Here is a 17596-nt window from a genome sequence, read left to right as displayed (position 1 = left end):
CGTTCTTTACCCACGAGCTAAAAATAATCGCAAATAATTTAAATTTTTAAAGTGTATGCGAAAGGGAATATTTCAAATTATCTTATAATAAAAACAATAAATCAGTACAATGGTCACGTAAAAATAATAATTTATTTTCATAATATTTTTATTGAATCATTCGTTGTTTTTAATTAACCATATATGTATGTATTTATGTATATGCGTACATAAAAGTAAAAATTTAATCTATATTCATTGAAACGCAGTTTCTACATCTTTACGAATAAATAATGCTAAACTTGCAGCTGCAAGACCTGTAGCATGGCTATCACATCCAAAATCGGTATTCATATTACTTTTCGGTATAAATTCTCCATAACTGTTAAAGAATTTAAAAAATTCAAAAATATTTATTGTATGTTAACAAATAAATAAAAAACCAAGAGATACACATATATACTCGCATACCCAAATGCGCTGTAACAACCACTAGGATGAGACCAGCTTAAAATTAAATTCTCATAATGTTTATCCATGAATTCCAAATATCCTTCTGATCCACATAAAACAACTATAATTCAAATGACATATAAAGATCAATTTTAGAAATAACTCAGTTATAAATAAACATCATAATTCTTTACCTTGTTCCATTAACAGATCTCGCGCATTATAAGGAAATCCAATCGCTTCAATGTCAATCATATCTTGAAGAATACGAGAACAATAAATAGGTAACAATTTTAAAAATGGCACCATTCGATTTTCCTTACATCCCATCTACAATATTCATTTACATTTATATAACGTTACCATATTTCTTTCTTCAATGAAATATTTAAACAACTGTTTATTTGTAAACTTACTGCTCTTAAAGTCTGTATAATAAGTAATCTATGCGTAAGAGGATATCCTTTTGGATTATCTTTATTCATTATTATTTGTATGCATTTGTAAGGTATTGAACATTCGTTATAAAATTTTTGTTTAACAATTCCGACAAGACAATAATCACTTTCGAATTCTTTAGGTCTTCCTTTCATTATTAAATCTTCTCCATTCGCATACGATAATCCTTGAGATGGAAGAGGTAGCGCCGCACCCAAAGTTTGATTTTTCCAAGATATTTCTCGTATCCAAAATTTTGGATCGTTCAATACTTTTTTTACTAGTAATCAATATTTTCATAATATTGTTATATATTATATATTATATAACTTAATATTATATAAATTAATATTATATAATAATTTATATATTATATAAATTAACATGCAAGATATATTTATATATAAATTACAAGATAAACATAAAGTAGTTGAATACTTACACATTTTCATTTCTTCATTTATCGGAATAATTGCGTTTGTTAAAAGTTTTTGCGTTGAATAAGAAAATTCCAATAATTTTCTCAGATCATAGAGATACGTTTTGTCAAGATAACAAGTATTTTCATGCAAAAGTGTTTTTACTAGAAAGACTGTTCCGAAGAATATATATATATATATATTTTTTTTTGTATGTAAAATATTTTTACATACATTATTGATATAAATTATATATTATTTACAACATATTATTGGCAATTGATATAAGTTGCTTTTTTGTATACATATATTGTAATACTCTCACCTTCTGTTAAAGTAATCGCGTAAATAGTACCAATCGTCATCTGTTGCGGTCGTTTATGTATGTATTTGATAACTTTAAAAAGAGCATTCAATTTGAGATCTGAAAGAAATTGTCCATTTATAAGCAATATAATAACAGATCAATAATATGACAACATTAATACATGCCCATAATTGTACAGTTTATTCGTGTATTTCATAAATACATAAATAAAATATAAAATTTTATATTTTAAAAAATATGACTTGCCGATTATTAATTTATATATAATTAACTAAATATCAATACTATCTTCTGCAATAAACATAATAATTATATATAAATTTATCGAGAGGAAGACAGGATATTTTTCAATATTTCAATAATAATTAAAATGATCATAATTTAGTCACTATATCATTTTATCAAATATATATGTATGTATATACGCGTAACATAGTGGGCATATCTTACAATGAAACTAAAATTATAATTTTACATAAAATGAAAGAAACAATTTCTACTTTTGTTTTACTATTATTTTTTGCGATATCATATAATTTTGTTTAACTGTAGTATCAATTAATTTAATGAGTTATAACAATACCAAAATCGGTATAGTCAAGGTCTCCTTTGGCTCTGACTATGAAGTATCCCAGGATAGCGAAGATCAATAGAAAGCACTTAATTCTTTGAACACTCCACTCCATCGGGGAACATTCACGACTGAGAAGAGGATCATTCGCAATTCTGGTTTTATAGTCTCCCCAACGTTTGTCGTCAATGTACATACAGCCTAAACTTAACGTTATTTATCGCAAGTAAGTTCATCCTCGAGACGCAGCCGCAGCAATACTAACGATTACACCTTTTTCTTCATGAACCCGACGTGTCTTATTCGAGAAATCTTTCACTTTAAATCCAGACTCTTCACGAGGGATTACCATCGATTTTATCAACACCTACGAGTTCGGAAGAAACGTTGTGTCTGAGAACAAATACGAATTCGTAGAGAAGATAAATTTCGTAAAATTACAAAATAGAAAAAGTTAGATATTTTATATATATATATATATATATATATATATATATATATATATATATATACATATATAATATCAATAAACAAAATATAATTTCACTTAACTCCTGATGGTTAGCATATTTGAAAATTTGTAATTTATAAATATCTAGGTTTATATATATATTTTAGCAATGATGTAAAATCGACTTAGCAAAAAATTTGTACTTTTTATTTAAATATATATTCTATTTATTCTTTTATAATGCATCAAAAGTTCGATAATGATATAATTCTTTTTCTCTTTTGTATTATGACGTTTTTATCTTTTATTTACGACAAAAGCTACTACAATATATACTTAGAAAATAAATTTGTTCTAATTCTTTTTTAAGATTTTGCATCTTAATTAAATATAATATTAACTCAGACTCAGCATTCTTCTTTATTTTTATACATACCTTTATTCACAATCTTCTTTATAGTTTTATATGAAGAATACTAGGCCAAACACGAGATTTATCATATTGCGTATATTTTTATCAATACGTCTTTTAGGATATTCCTTAAATATACTAAGTAAGTCATTAGTATTGGGCAGGTCTAATGCCTAGTTTTATAATATTGTAATAATTGGAATGTCCACAATAATCAACAATATGATCGCTATTAGAGAACTTCGTAAATACATAACGTATATTGTTATTACAATTAAATTACTATCAATATCTTGGTGTATGGATGTATATGAATATTCGCATGTATAATATTCAATTTGAAGTCAATATCAGAAATTAAATCATTCCCTTTTTAATTATACCACTTACTATAAACACATCATCTCAAATCACCATTGATAGTAATATTCCAAAGGGAAGTAAGTTTCACCTTTGGAGTCATCATCTCGTTGCATTTTTATGTATATCGCAAAATACGCTGTATATGTCAATTTCGCGTAGAGGAAAAATTAAATACCAAAATATCATTTTCCATGCGATTTTATCTTGTCATCGATTGACATTTATCGTCGAATACGTTTACTATACTGAAATTATTTGATATTGGCAAAAAATGTTTGTGTAATAGGATTAAAATTTTCTTTCACATTATCACGTTGCTTAATAACGTTTTTACTTACAATTGTATCGGAAGTACGCTTATCTTTATCGCTAATTAAATGAAGATTTGAAGTGCGGCTGCAAGTAGCATCTGTTGATTCGTCATCCAATTTTAATAATGAATTTTCCATGTTTGATACTCCTACCGACGTGGAAGAATCTTTTACATGGTTTTTTGTGGCAGTGTTCATTTTAATGTTTACAGAAAACGTATCATATAAGATCATCTAATGCAAATAAAAAATAAATAGTTATTGCAAAAATCTTTATAGAAATATATCTTACATTTTAGTAATTATTACATACCTGTACATTATTAGAATCACGAACTTTAAATTTAAGATCTTGTAATTGTACTGATTCTGGTATCAGTCTAGGTCTATCACAGGCGTTAGGGTTACTTGCAATTTCGGAGAACACACTGCATCCATTGGATTGGAAACTATAAAAACAATAATCGTCACTTTAATAATAAATTCCGTATTTATGAATGATGCATTTTATAACTTACTGTTCATCAGAGACATTTCCTCTTGAATCGGTACACTGTAGTAGGTTTGTCCATTTTCTTTTAACTGATGCTCCTTTTGGATTAACTCGATCATTTTTCGTTCCGGCATGGTTGTCTGTTGATTCACTAGCAAAACTGGTCCCTGCATTCCCGTCGCACTGTTAGAATCCCAAGACATACACTGGAGAGGAGGTACGGGGAAATCAATTTGACAAAATTTACTCCCCGCACCATAGTATTTCTTATTATATTTTTCATTATGTTAATCAATCGTTAACATTTATCAAATATAATTATATTACATAAATAAAATATAATATTTACATTTACAATTTAATTACAAATTTATAAAGCACAAAATTACAACTAAGACAGCAATAATTTATTTAGTGCGGGTAAACATATGAATATAAAACAGTATAAATAATATTTGCAAAATATTATTTATAATTTTACTTATTATTTTCAACTTTTTATGATTATATGATTGTTATAAAATGATATAATAAAAATGTATTATATTAAATACTCACCTGTCTGAAAATGGATTGTATTCCATTTTTAATTCCTAAACTATCAGAATTTTGAGATGGCATCATTTTTCTGTTAGTAAAATTTTTTTCTGTATTCAATGATTGGTATGTATTACTATTCCGAACATGAGTAACAATTACATCTTCACTAGTAGATTGATCAGAAATCAATGATGAAGTATTGTTAATTTGGTTTTCTGCTGTATTATGATTTGTTAATTGCAGCATTGAAGGAAATATATTTTTATTACTGCTAGTGTGAAAAATTTTATTCTTTCTATAATTATTTGATGTAAAAATTTGTTGATTTATATATATACTTCTATTTTTCACACTCTTTTCCGATGATGCTATATTAATTGGATTATCATTTTGCAGTTTAGCTCCATTATAGGAAATAGCACTAGATGAAGCTTTCATATTTTCTTCTACATCATTTACTTTTACTTTTTTAGATTTATCTATCACCACAGTCTTTATTCCATTTGTGTGAGTTCCAATTACACATATATTTGTTTCATGCTTTCTCTTTGAGGTTACTCCCGTATCATTGCATTGACATTCCGAAGATGATAGTCTTGTATTTTTAGTTTGAATATCTTCGGAATTACTGAAGTTCATTGAAGGACTAGTATATAATTCTAATGATTTATGATTACCTGAACTTTTCATATCAGGTACATTTGCAAAAACTTCGGGTGATAAAGATGTTACATTAGTAATTTTAATGTTCATAATAGATGAATTATGGTTTTCATTTTCTGAAAATGTATTATTTTTTATATTATCTATAATTTCATATTTTTCTATTGCTTTTAAGTTATCTGAAATTTTTTTTTCCTCTTCAATTTTATTATTTATCTTTCCAGCCATCTCTGATGAAATACATGAAATATCTATAGATTGATCCAAATTGTTTATTTTAGTTCTTGTATCACAGGTAGTAAGGGCCATCTTCTTCAAAGTTTGATCTCCAATGTTTGACCTTTTTGAAGTATTAATGACCTAAACAATATGAATACATTGTTAATTAATCTCATATAATTTAATAATACTAGTAAATTAATTGATTCAATTACTCACTTCAATGTCATCTTCATCGCTATCGATCAAGATCACATCAACCTTTCTATTCGAAATCGATGGTTGCATACTTTGTAAGTTTTTGTTTTGTTTTGTTTGTAACACATTTTTTTCTTGAACTGTTTCTAATATACTTTTTTCTTGATCTGTTTCTAATACACTTTTTTTTTCGTCAGTTTTTACCATACTTTTTTCTTGATCTTTTTGTAATACACTGTTTTCTTGATCTGTTTGTGACATATTTTTATCTTTAGATTTAATTATTTTAAAATTGACTGATGATGTTGCAGACACGTTTTGACTAGAACTGCTACAGTTATTTTCACATGTAGTACTGCAATACATAAAGAAAAAGTGTGTTATCATTAGAAATCTGTAAGGTTATACGCATACACATACTTTGTTGGAATTTCATTTGATGTTAGTTTAAAAGATCGAGGCGCAGGACATGCATGTGAGTATGGCAACATAGGAAGGTCATCTTTATCTTGTGTACCACCCACAGAAATTTCTGAATCACTGGTATCTGTGTCTATGTTACGATAGGTAATACTGAAAAAAATATGTTATAAAAATCACAGATTACGTTAAAAGACAAAGCAGATAACATTATTATAAATCCTTTAAATCTGATAATGACTATAAAAAACATACATACTTTATTGTTTCTGTTACATTCTTCGTAGACTGCTTTACTTTATCTGTAAAGTAAAATAGTAATAAATTAATATGTTCTAATGAATTTTTCATAAGAATTTGTAAGAAATGAAGTCAATAATAAAAATAATTATACCACCTAATATGGATATACATTCATCACAGCTCCAAACAGGATTGGCCCATTTTAATTGGCCACATGCCATATGAATTCCTTGGGAACCACATGTTCTACATAAAGCTAATTCCCATTTTCTAGTAAAATAACATATATTATTCTAGTATATAATATTATATACAAAGTACAAACAATAATATTGTTGTCTTACAGAAATGTAATTCTATTACTAAGCTAAATTTACTACTCACGCATTCATGCTTGTATAGTTTCTGCCTTTTGGACATAAACATGTCACAGCATCACAGCGGTCATGTCTATATAAAAGTTCTTGAAATGCATTTGGTTCAAGTTCCCAAGATGCATCCCTACAAAATAAAGGAGCATATAATATTACTGTGTGTTTAGTAGGAAAACATAATAAAATATTATATTATATTATATTATATTAATTTTGGATAAATAAATATTTGCTATAAATTAAATATTACATTGAAATATTAATCTTCCTATATATGCTTATAGATATATTACTTCATTCATAATTTTACTTACTGACTTGGGATAAAAATACCATATTCTAGCATTGCTTTTTGAAATTCTTTTTTATTATTACATAGTGGACACTTAAAGAAATAACCAGCATTCATTGCTAATTGCTATAAAAGAAACAAGTTATTAATACAAAATATATTTGTTTATTGATATTTTTAATAATTAAATATTAATTATTATTGTATATTAAATAAGTACGAGTTAATAAATAATTAATTTACCTGAACACATTTTCTATGAAACCAAGCATCCTTTTTACAACAAGGTGCCCATAATGTCCCAATAAAATTCTTAGGATTAACATTATCATAACAAATACAACACAATATATCAGTATTTTCTTTAATTACTTTTCTTTTTTTTTCATCAATTTTTTGTTTTGGTCTATGGTTTATACAATATGATCTAAAATTTTGATATGATTTTATTTCTATTTTATAATAATACAATCATTATCAAATAATCAATAACAAATACAATAAATATCCTAATTATTAATCTAAAAATATATGAATTTATTAAACTAAGACAAAAGATTAAAACTTTTTTAAACACCCTTAACTATTGATAATTACCTAAATTCACCAAAAAATTGATGAAGAGTTCCAGCTCTTAAGCCACAAGGAAAATGAAATATGCGTTTACACCTTGTATTGCAACATCCTAACGTAGCACCATTTTTTTTACAATAAGAGCATATCTTAAAATATAAATCCAAAATATAAATATAAATTTATAATTGTTATGAAAAAGAGAATAATATAAAATAACACAGATTACAATGAAATAGATATCTTAATCGTTGTCTTACCAATCTTTTTCCTCTGCGCAATTCTTTTTGTATATCTTCTACTAAAAATCCTAAAATACCTTCGTTATCATTACCTTTCTGTTCCATATTAGAAGATAATAACTAGAAGATAACAAATATTTATATAGTTTCTATCAATGTTAACACAAATAGAGTATAGTTAAAAATAAAATTCATTTGTATTTAAGCATTTACCAAACAGTAATAATGTGTAACAATACCATGATATTCATGAAATTTACCAAACTCTAACTCATTGTCTTCTGTAAGACCACAGAAACAACAAACTTTTAAATTATGGTTTTCTACAGACATTATTTTTTCTGAAAAAATGGATTTTTATATATAAATATTCACCATGTATATATTGAATAGATTAAGGTAATATAGTTATACGAACAATAATTTACTTACAAAGCTTTTCCAATTATACTCATATGTTACAGAAGCTATCTTCCAAAGTATATTTATATTCCATGTTTTTACAAAACCACAAATTTCATTTTCCTTTATATAAAATGAATCATTATATATTTTTGATTCTCTATTTCATAATTTCTTCAAATAGTAAATATTTAAGATAAATTAACTTCAAGAAAAAAAATTGTATTCTCGTATTGACAATATACCATAAAAAGGACCAGTACATTTCTTTTTCGTAAAAACAAAATACGTTCATGCCATTATATACCGATCTAACTTCAAATGCAAACAATAATACCATAGATTTATCATTTCTGTATTTTAATTCTTCAGTAAATTCAATTTTACTTTCAACAACCAACACAGTATTAAATACGCCAACATAAAAAATATGAACGATCAGTGTTTGACCGAAATAAGACAAGATATTTTTTATTCTTATTAATAAATTGTACTCAACTTGTCTAGAAGCAACATTTCAAACATGGCGGAAAGCGGTATTTTTAAATCTACTATAACATTAATAATTATTTGAATTATTTTTCTTGATATTTTTGAAAATCGTTTAAGTGTAATTAGCTAGATATTTAAAAATCATTAATATATATTTTTAATTTTTTTCTTTAATTTTTCTTTCTTATTCTTACAGGTCATTACGCATTTTATTGGTAGATCGAATATTAAACCGCCAATTTATATCACGTGATTTATCAATCTTGTATCTCAAACTATACGTAATTCAACTGAAATATTAGAACAATTTTATCAGATATCAGAACAAATATCAGAACAATTTTGATCATATATCAAGTCATTAAAACTTATGATTACAAATAATTCAATCTGTGATCATAATTTTATATTTCCAATATTCCCATAATATAATACACCAATAGGAACTACAATTTTATGATTAATCTAGCAATATCATTATTTAATCATCGATAAACGATTTCAATACATAAAATTTTGAAATATTATAAATCAAAATATAATGCTCGTATCCAAATTGTAACATAAAATAACATGGTGAATACTCCTAGAATGCTTCACACTTTGATATTATATAGAATGCACATTGGTTTATCCTAGGGAGGTTGACTGAAAAGTTTGAACACCATTGGAAAAGTAAATTTATAAAATCAAATTATGAAGAAAGAAATATTTGTTCTTTCTCAAAAAGTATTGTTTTATACTATTGAAATATACGAACTCCGAGCGTTTTTACTTTATTTGTTATGTTAATACAGTAATGTATATTGCAATGAAAGTTTACAAATTTATATAAATGTATATAGTGATCCATGCTTACACATGCGAATGGAATCGTTTTAACTTATTAACAGCGGCGTTTCATTTTTAAGAACAGGTATGACTGATTTTAAATATATACGATACAATACAGGATCATACTAAATAAATTAAAATAAGAAAACAATAAAGCGTACTCAAATAATGTAAACTTGAATGGCAAATTATGTACCGCAAAGGACTTGGTGTATTTTATATATACATATATATACATATATATATATATGTATATATATATATATATATAAAAATATATATGCATATATATTGCTTTTTTGTGTAGATTTCGTAATAGAAAATTAATCATGAACTTTTGTCAAATATTTTATCATATAAATGTAAAAGCTTTCATCTTTTATTAAGGTTATGTTTACATCATATATTTTTATTATTTCTAAAGTAAACGTAAATCCAACTATAAAACAATCAGGATCAGTAATATCTTAATATTTTAAGATTTTATTCAGATTTAATTTTTTTTATTTCTAAATAAAATATATATCAAGTGATAAGTTCTTATATAGAAATTAAATCAGAAATTAAAATACGATGCCAATAGCGTAAGTTAAACCTATATACATTCCTCAATAATAGACAAAGGAATTCTTATAAATATTTCAATTTTTCTTTTACATTAGAATTTATTCATGCGAAATATAAATAAATTGCAAGTAAATAAATTGATTAACAAAGAAAACAATTTATCTCTCTAAACTTCAAAACATATCTGCACAATTATATTTGTATATATCACTGAATATATTTTATGAATGGAATAGTTTAAACAAGCAATGAGTACATGTTTTCTAAATTAGTTTTAGATTTGATCGTAAAAATAGTGGTTTTTATAGATTATAAATATCATAAATATTATTATGAAGAAATATCTAATTACTATATAGTCTTTAATAAAGTCTTTTTTTAAAATAATTCAATATAGATATGACATATGTTTTTGTTCTGTATAGTCTAAAATACAATACAGAATTTGTTCTTCACTATCTGTAAAATATTATTATTAATTATATGTTCATATATATTTACAAGTTAAAGTATATTTATTGAATAGTAAAAAAATTTTTATCAGTTAATTCTTGAATGAATTCCAATAAGAAATTTTAGATTATAACAAATACAAATAATATACAAGGATATAAAACAATAATTACAGCAGCAGTGTATAACATTAAAAATGAATGGGATTATTCCTGAAATGGAACAAATAATTAGTCAGCTTGAACGCGGGACTGTGGTAACAAAATTTTTCTCAAGGAAACGACCAGAAAAAAAAACCTTAATGATACGAAGGGAAACTAGACAAATTGTTTGGTCAAGGAGTTCTACCTTTAGACCTTTCGATGGTTCTGGTAAGAAGTTTTGAGTTTTTAGTTAACGTTTAAAATTAATATGACATGTTTATATCTGATCATAGAAAAGATAAAATATTTTTTCTATAAAGGGTTGTTTTACATTAAACTGTTCTTTATAGATTCACATTCACAAGCACACAAAAAATAAATTTTCCACCTAATATTTTAGGCACACTTTATACATGGTTATGCAGTTATATATCTACAGCAAAAATGGGCAGAATATTATCTGAAGATACTAGTTATAGGCCAAAAACCAGAAGGAAAAATCAGTGTCCATTTTGTATATGGGTGAGTTTATGATAAAGATAAAATCCATATCAGTTGTTGGATCTCATCCAGAAAGATACAATGAACTTTGTAGATGTGTGTACATATTTACATTTGTCATTTATGTTAATGTTTATTCTATTTGAAATTATTTCAAATTTTTATTGATGTATAATTAATTATACAAAAATAGAGTTTTTATTTCATTCGTGTAGGTGGTAGGTATAAAATATTTAAATGTTCACAATGTTCTGATCTTAGATGATTTAAAAATAAATAGTTATGTTCGCATTCTTATTTTATCTTGCCATTATTGCAACTTCTCCTTCAGTTTTGGTCTATCAACAATTGTGCCCATTACTACTGTTGATATATAGGATAGAATATTGATTACTAAAGGTATTATAGCATAATAAAAATCACAATATTATATGTCATGATACTGCATAAATATTTAGATAGTATATTCAAACAATATATTGAAGTTGTAATATGTAAATAAAAAAATATACAAATATATGTATATCAACTTTTTTCAGTTGAAATAAGGGAAGTCAAAGAAGTTAGGGTAGGTAAGCATTCCAAAGATTTTGAAAAATGGCCAGAAGATGCAAAGAGGATAGAAAGCTTAAGATGTTTTGTTGTATTCTATGGTTCTGAATTCAGGTTAAAAACTCTTTCAATATCAGGTGAATATAAAATAGTTCTAATTATAAGTCATTAGAATTTTGTTGATTTTTCTGAAATTTATTCATTCTTGATTAATACGTATTCTAGCTCTAAGTGAAAAAGAATGTGAGTTATGGGTTAAAGGTTTACGTCATTTAGTTCAAGATACTATTAATGCTCCATATCCTTTACAAGTTGAAAGATGGCTTAGGAAAGAATTTTATGCAATGGAGAATTCAAGAGAAACGTAAGGAAATTGATATCTATGTTGTCATTCTTTTCTATAAGTTAAACTAATGTTTAACTTTGACTATAAAAACTAATGGTAAAACTGATTTAACAGAGTTACATTAAAAGATGTTAAAGCATTTTTACCTAGAGTTAATTGCAAAATTGCAACTAACCGTTTAAGAGAATTATTCCAAGAAGTAGATACAAGAAGCAGAAATGAACTTGGGTTTGATGATTTCGTTATTTTATATCATAAACTCATGTTTGATCAGAATGTAAGTTATTTAAATTTCAATATTTATTTTGTAAATATTATATTTAACTTCATAATAATATGTAATTATATCTTTTTATAGAATCTTACAGATTGGAATAAGCTATTGAATTATTCTAAGTCAGGACAAACTGTTACTCTTCAGGAATTTCAAAATTTCTTAATCACTGAGCAACAAGATATTTTAGGAAATAATGATATAGAAGCTTCACGTTTTATTAGAGACTACCTTCAAGATCCACAAAGAGATATACAAGAACCATATTTCACATTTTCTGAATTTATAGATTTCCTTTTTTCCAAACAAAATGATATTTCGGATCAACGATATAATCAAGTGACTCAAGATATGACTAAGCCTTTAGCTCATTATTGGATTGCATCATCACATAATACGTAAGAAGTTATAAATGATGGAAATAATACATGCTTTGTCAAATATTATATTTAAGAATTTTGTTATTAAATATTGTAATATATAAAATAAATACTTTCAGATATTTGATGGGTGATCAAATAAGCAGTGAAAGTAGTTGCCAAGCTTATGTACGTGCATTAAGATCTGGTTGCAGATGTATAGAACTTGATTGTTGGGATGGTCCTGATGGAATGCCTTTTATATTCCATGGGCATACATTAACAACAAAAATAAAATTTCTAGATGTTATTAAAACTATCAAAGAACATGCTTTTGCTACATCTGAGTATGTATTATTTAAAAAAAATTATATAACTATGATATATATATAGACCGTTTGCATGTTTACATTCGTGTATAAATTGATCTACTTATTTATTTATTTATCATATATATATATACATATACATGTTTTTGTAGATATCCTGTTATTTTATCCATAGAAGATAATTGCACATTGCCACAACAAAGAAAAATGGCTATTACAATGCAAGAATTGTTTGGAAATATGCTATTAGTTCAATCAGTAGATAAAAATGAAACTTGTTTGCCATCTCCATATGCATTAAGAAAGAAAATACTATTAAAACATAAAAAACTTCCTGATGGAGCTGATGAGACATCATTTCTTATTCGTAGTGATGAAAGTAGACAAGAAATGGATCTTAGAAATACTGTAAAAAATGGGATATTATACTTAGAGGATCCTGTTGATAGAGAATGGAATCCACATTTTTTCGTTTTAACACAGCAAAAGCTATTTTATACAGATACATTCTCACGAGCTCAAGAGACAGAGCATGATGATGATGATGAAGGCTGTATCCGAAGACCAACAGATGTACGTATATTGTTAATAGTAATACATTTATAAATGCGTTATTTACAATATCTATTACATATATCAAATATGAAATATATGATATATTTGTTTTAAAGGGAGTACCAAATGATGAACTACATTTTGGTGAGAAGTGGTTTCATGGAAAGTTAGCAAAAGGCAGAGAAGAAGCTGAAGAATTATTACAACGATACTCTCATCTTGGCGATGGTACCTTTCTAGTTCGACAATGCGTTACGTTCGTTGGTGACTATAGTCTTTCCTTTTGGCGTAAGGGCAAAGTAAACCATTGTCGTATAAAATTAAAACAAGAAATGGGTCAAACACAATATTATCTAATTGATACAAATTGCTTTGATAGTTTATATAGTCTAATAACACATTATCGCAATAACCCCCTTAGAAGTCAGGTAATTGCACTAAAAATGAAGTATCGCACATTATTTATATTTTCTTTAAGAAATAAGAAATAATATATATTTATTTAATACATAGGAGTTTTTAATTACACTCCAAGAACCCGTACCTCAACCAAATAAGCATGAGGAAAAAGAATGGTGGCATGCAGAATGTACTCGTACTTTAGCAGAAGAAATGTTAAAATGCATTCCCACTGATGGTGCCTTTTTAGTAAGACCTAGTGAAAAAGAAAGTAATTCTTATGCTATATCCTTCAGGTATGTAAATACAATAATTTAATTATATATATATATATATTTATTAATTTAATTATATATATATATATATATATATATATATATATATATGAAGTAAAAAAAGAAGATAATTAAAAATTTGTTATATTTTATTTAATAGGGCTGAAAAGAAAATTAAACATTGTAGAATAAAATTTGAAGGACGTTTGTATACAATAGGAACAGTGCAATTTGAAAGTTTAGTTGAATTAGTAAATTACTATGAAAGGAATCCACTCTATAAGAGAATAAAGCTAAGTCATCCTGTCAATCAAGATATCATCAGAAGAGTGGGTTTGGTATGTGACAGACTAAAAGCTTTTGCTAGTATGTATAATTACAAAAAATTAAAAGTTTATGTATAAACAAAAATGTGGAAGAGGTCATTTTTTTATTAAACATGATATTTAAAAAAATCAAATTTATATTAATGTTATTAAAAATTACAATTACAATCTTTTTAAAGGATGCAGATGACGGATCTGTTTATGGTATACCTGGATACATGGACCCAACAAGTTTTGGATCTAAAGTAAGTTATATTTTACAATAAAGTCAATTATTATTAAATGTTATACATATTTCTATAATAATCAGTGCTACAAATGATATATGTCATAAATAGGTAACGGTAAAAGCTCTTTATGATTACAAAGCAAGAAGAGAAGATGAATTGACATTGGTAAAACATGCTATAATTACTAACGTAACGCGTCAAAGTGGCGGTTGGTGGAGAGGCGATTACGGTGGTAAAAAGCAACATTGGTTTCCAGCAAATTATGTTGAAGAAATAGATTATCAAGATAGTCCAGGAGATGTAAGTAATATAATTATTTAATGTACAATACAATTTTATCATATCAATTTTAGTCTACAGATTCTATGATGCTTGGTAGTCTTCAAAAGGGTTCATTAGACATTATGGGTGCAGTTGTCGAATTAACATTAGGTGAAAGGCCTGGATTAGAATGGATTTTACGAATACAAAATCCTAGTATGTGTTCCGTATTTGAAGTGGCAACACCATCAAAAGATAGTGCATTAGAATGGATGTCAAGTATCAAAGAAACAGCACAGAATGCCAGTGTTAGAGTAATAAAACCATTTATATTTATTCAAATTTAATTATGATTAATCTCTCCAAGTTTTTAAACTTTTTCTATATTGTTTTCCATTTATAGGAAAATCAACACAAAGAGATGGAGCGAGCATGGAGGATAGCAAAAGAAATGTCTAATCTTATAGTATATTGTAGATCAGTTGCTTTTAATGTTGAACGAATTAGAGCAAAGGGATTTATATTCCATGAAATGAGTAGTTTCCCTGAAACTAAAGCAGAAAAACTCATGTGCCAGCAAGAAAACAAGTTTTTCTTAAAATATCATCAGGTAATAACTATTTAACAAAGTATAAACTTTTTCTTATTACAAAATGAATCCTGTATTCTCAAATATTATCGATTTAAATTATAGATGCAATTCAGTAGAGTATATCCTAAAGGTCAACGTATTGATTCATCTAATTATAATCCTGTGCCAATGTGGAATTCTGGTTGTCAAATGGTGGCTTTAAATTATCAAACTGGAGATAAATCTATGCAATTAAATCAAGCTAAATTTAAAGAGAATGGTAGCTGTGGTTATGTACTGAAACCAGATTTTATGTTCAGAGATGATTTTAATCCTTATGACAAAAATTGCTTGTACGGAATAGATGCACTTAAAATTAGCTTAAAAATTATAGGTGCAAGACATTTGATTAGGTCTGGAAGAGGAACAGCTAGTCCATTTGTTGAAGTAGAAGTAATTGGTGCAGATTTTGATAATGGGACAAAAATAACAACAAAAACGATACGTACGTATTTTTATAAAAAAAAAAAAAAAAAAAAAAAAAAAAAAAAAAAAAAATCTAATTATATTCATATATTCTTTTTTTATATTTGAGTATTTAATTTGTTCAGATGACAATGGCTTTAATCCTATGTGGAATGAATCTTGTGAATTCGAAATATTCAATCCGTACTTTGCTCACATAAGATTTGTAGTTCAAGATGAAGATATGTTTGGTGATAGTAATTTTATAGGGCAAGCTACTTATCCTGTATGTATTTATGATATTCGTTATTATACATACTTATTTTTTTATATTAACATTTATCCTTATTCTTTTTAAAATTCATTTATTTTATTAATTATTTTTAGGTTCGTTGTTTAAGAACAGGATATAGAAGTGTTACTTTAAAAAACAATTATAGCGAAGATCTAGAATTGGCTGCACTTTTAGTACACATTCGAATTATAAATTTTTCTGTAAATGTAAATAGTGATCTTTCTCTATATTTCTTTTTTAGATAATTTTACAAATATTTAATTTAATTGTATTATTTATTTTTTAGGCAACATCGTGAACTAATGGAAAAAATTATTAAATGAGTAGATCTGATATACTGTCTACAATGTTTGGTATAGTGCTTCACATGTACATATATTTGATGAGTGTTCTGTGTGTACATTGTGGTGAAATAGAACCACGAATAATATCTTTTAAAAAAATGAAAATAATAAAAATAAATATTATTTTTTACTGATTTAATTTGAATGAAATTCAAGTAAAATCTGTTTTTTAATAACTATAAAATATCATTGTGAACTTGATTTTCTATTGATTAATTAAAAATAATATTTTATGTTATTGATTACTTAATTTTATAATCAGTGGACAAATATAATTCTTTGAGGTAGCATTTACTAGTTATAAAGTTAACTTCAATGAAAGAAATGATACATATCTTCACACAATCTAATAATCTTTAGTATCTTGTTACTATCATAAATTTTATTAATTTTTCTCTTATTACATATATCATTGCATTTATTTTGATTATATGTTCCCATATGTATAGATTTATAAAAAAGTGTACTCTTAAATAGTATTTCTGTAATACTTCCAATGTGCATAATTTGTAACTAATAATCTACATTACATGGCCTTACATTGTATCAAAACTATTATATTGAAAAATGTTTGTTTAAGTATAGTCAGATAGAAACAACTACATGAGTTTTGAACATATCAAACAAAGAAATATAAAAAA

General features: G+C 25.8%; 3 protein-coding genes across 15 annotated transcripts; 1 reads left to right on the top strand and 2 right to left on the bottom strand.

The window, feature by feature from the left end:
- Positions 1-113: 113 nt before the first annotated feature.
- LOC124950318 (UPF0764 protein C16orf89 homolog) lies at positions 114-1519 on the bottom strand. Its single transcript, XM_047496824.1, has 5 exons — positions 1313-1519; positions 849-1150; positions 627-762; positions 451-553; positions 114-361 (listed from the first exon to the last, which is right to left on the bottom strand). The coding sequence occupies exons 1-5, from the start codon at positions 1320-1322 to the stop codon at positions 235-237; spliced, it is 678 nt and encodes a 225-aa protein (XP_047352780.1). The 5' UTR covers positions 1323-1519; the 3' UTR covers positions 114-234.
- On the bottom strand, positions 1320-8894 carry LOC124950317 (GATA zinc finger domain-containing protein 14-like). 10 transcript variants are annotated; one of them, XR_007101324.1, is made up of 18 exons: positions 8415-8893; positions 8196-8323; positions 8001-8102; positions 7765-7889; positions 7411-7594; positions 7190-7293; positions 6886-7002; positions 6656-6771; positions 6518-6560; positions 6259-6411; positions 5860-6193; positions 4777-5781; positions 4244-4401; positions 4039-4174; positions 3753-3959; positions 3076-3659; positions 2201-2581; positions 1532-1713 (listed from the first exon to the last, which is right to left on the bottom strand). XR_007101324.1 is itself a non-coding variant. In XM_047496823.1 (16 exons), exons 2-16 carry the CDS (start codon positions 8313-8315, stop codon positions 1702-1704), a joined length of 2916 nt encoding a protein of 971 aa, XP_047352779.1. In that variant the 5' UTR covers positions 8316-8323; positions 8415-8893; the 3' UTR covers positions 1532-1701. The 10 variants fall into 10 exon arrangements, 2 of the variants coding, with proteins under 2 accessions (XP_047352779.1, XP_047352777.1); XR_007101325.1 differs by lacking the exons at positions 2201-2581; positions 3076-3659 and adding an exon at positions 1320-1462 and having other exon boundaries at positions 1615-1713; XR_007101322.1 differs by having other exon boundaries at positions 3076-3959.
- A 594-nt stretch (positions 8895-9488) lies between these two features.
- On the top strand, positions 9489-17089 carry LOC124950382 (1-phosphatidylinositol 4,5-bisphosphate phosphodiesterase gamma-1). 4 transcript variants are annotated; one of them, XM_047496979.1, is made up of 20 exons: positions 10007-10294; positions 10906-11101; positions 11274-11395; positions 11914-12063; positions 12152-12290; positions 12387-12549; positions 12631-12944; positions 13046-13252; positions 13387-13807; positions 13906-14217; positions 14303-14484; positions 14624-14801; positions 14969-15034; positions 15128-15319; positions 15373-15594; positions 15684-15890; positions 15975-16356; positions 16463-16602; positions 16704-16817; positions 16898-17089. In XM_047496979.1, exons 3-20 carry the CDS (start codon positions 11392-11394, stop codon positions 16907-16909), a joined length of 3405 nt encoding a protein of 1134 aa, XP_047352935.1. In that variant the 5' UTR covers positions 10007-10294; positions 10906-11101; positions 11274-11391; the 3' UTR covers positions 16910-17089. The 4 variants fall into 4 exon arrangements, with proteins under 4 accessions (XP_047352934.1, XP_047352935.1, XP_047352936.1 ...); XM_047496980.1 differs by having other exon boundaries at positions 11224-11395; XM_047496978.1 differs by lacking the exons at positions 10007-10294; positions 11274-11395 and adding an exon at positions 9489-9792.
- Positions 17090-17596: the final 507 nt, after the last annotated feature.

The sequence above is a fragment of the Vespa velutina genome, chromosome 7, assembly GCF_912470025.1.
Source record: "Vespa velutina chromosome 7, iVesVel2.1, whole genome shotgun sequence".
Classification (NCBI taxonomy): Eukaryota; Metazoa; Arthropoda; class Insecta; order Hymenoptera; family Vespidae; genus Vespa; species Vespa velutina.
The sequence above is the reverse complement of the archived record's forward strand: the minus strand, read 5'-3'. Positions and strand labels throughout refer to the sequence as shown.